Source organism: Gregarina niphandrodes, assembly GCF_000223845.1.
Source record: "Gregarina niphandrodes unplaced genomic scaffold scaffold00025, whole genome shotgun sequence".
Taxonomy (NCBI): domain Eukaryota; phylum Apicomplexa; class Conoidasida; order Eugregarinorida; family Gregarinidae; genus Gregarina; species Gregarina niphandrodes.
This window is the reverse complement of record NW_011645794.1, coordinates 2,182-3,934: the sequence shown is the minus strand read 5'-3', so window position 1 is coordinate 3,934 and position 1,753 is coordinate 2,182. Positions and strand designations below refer to the sequence as shown.

Sequence of the window (1,753 nt, the reverse complement as noted above, 5' to 3'; positions counted from 1 at the left end):
TTCAGCACAGATGTTCGAAGCCCAAAAATGAACCCCGTTTCTTTGGTCATTATCACATCACCGAGAGCGGCTACTATTACCCTTTCATGAGCGACTATTATGCATCTTAACCGAGACTATTGCCTTTGCTATGAGTGTTGATCGGTGTCTAAATGTTCTTGTTCAAAATTGGAAAAATTTAGAAAGAAGGGTTCCTGAATTTCTCACCGGCGAAAGATCCGTTGTCGGCCAATTCCTCTTCGATCCTCATGATCTGATTGTACTTAGCAAGTCTCTCAGATCTGCAAGGGGCACCAGTCTTTATCTGGCCAGTTCCGAGACCAACGACGAGGTCAGCGATGAAAGTATCTTCAGTCTCACCAGATCTGTGGGAGACCATGACACCCCAGCCGTAGGACTGGGCAAGCTTCACGGCTTCAATGGACTCGGTTACGGATCCGATTTGGTTGACCTTGAGCAGGAGGGCATTGCAAGCCTCGTGCTCCTTAGCCCAGGCGATACGCTTGGGGTTGGTCACAAGAAGGTCATCGCCGACGATCTGGATCTTGCTGCCAATCTGCTTCTCCATGTTGGCCCAGGCAGCAACATCGTCCTGGTCGAAAGGATCCTCGATGGACACCATAGGGTACTTGTCAACGAACTCCAGGTACACCTTAACCAGCTCCTCGCCCTTCAGCCACTTCGATTTGTCGGAATCCTTGTTCTTGAAGTCCAAGTCGTACAAACCACCCTCCTTGAAGAACTCGGAAGCGGCAATATCAGTGCCAATCTTAATCTTCCCGTCGTGGCCCGCGGCCTTGATGGCCTCAACGAGGAGGTTCAGGGCCTCGAAGTTGTCCTGGATGGAAGGAGCAAAGCCGCCCTCGTCACCGACGTTGGTGGCGTCCATGCCGTACTGCTTCTTGATGATGCTCTTCAGGTTGTGGTAGACCTCAGCCCCCATCTGAATAGCCTGAGAGAACGAGGTGGCTCCGACGGGGAGGATCATGAACTCCTGCATGGCAAGCTTGTTTCCGGCATGAGAGCCTCCGTTGATAACGTTCATGGCGGGGACGGGGAGAACGAACTTCTCGGTATCCTTGCCCGCTAGCTTAGCGACGTACTTGTACAGGGGCATCTTGTTGGCCGCGGCCCCAGCTCTGGCAATGGCCATGGAGCAGGCCAAGATGGCATTGGCGCCGAGCTTCTGTTTGCACCAGCCCCACTCGTTCTGAGTGCCATCGAGCGTCTCTACCATGAGCTTGTCCAAGCCTGCCTGGTCAGTGACGTCCTTACCCACAAGAGCGGGAGCGATGATAGTGTTGACGTTACTAATGGCCTTCAATACACCCTTGCCGAGGTAGGTGGTCTTGTCGCCATCCCGGAGTTCGAGAGCCTCATAGATACCGGTTGAGGCACCGGAGGGCACGGCAGCTCTGAAACAGCCCTGCTCAGTGGACAGGTCGACCTCCACGGTAGGGTTGCCTCTGGAGTCAAGGATTTGACGAGCATGGACAGAAACAATCTTGGAAGCCATTATCAAAGATTGACCAAATAAATTTCAATTACGTCCCCCAAAAAACACTTTAAGTTCGTTAGTGTCGCGTCTCTTTCGCCCACTCCCAGCACAGCATTCATCAGCCTTTAATAACTGCTATTGGACGCATCTTTACGCACATCTTGCTGATACCAGCATCATGGCACGTCTGAAAAAGAGTGAACTTTGCAGCCGCCGGCGGAGCGCAAATTAATGTGCCATGAGACGGGGGGAGGG

At 52.7% G+C, this 1,753-nt stretch overlaps 1 protein-coding gene across 1 annotated transcript; it reads right to left on the bottom strand.

Annotated features, from left to right (window-relative positions):
* Positions 1-178: 178 nt before the first annotated feature.
* GNI_109930 (enolase) lies at positions 179-1,516 on the bottom strand (the record flags this gene model as incomplete). The annotated part of the gene is made up of 1 exon (XM_011133166.1): positions 179-1,516. The coding sequence occupies one exon, from the start codon at positions 1,514-1,516 to the stop codon at positions 179-181; it is 1,338 nt and encodes a 445-aa protein (XP_011131468.1).
* Between the last annotated feature and the right edge of the window lie 237 nt (positions 1,517-1,753).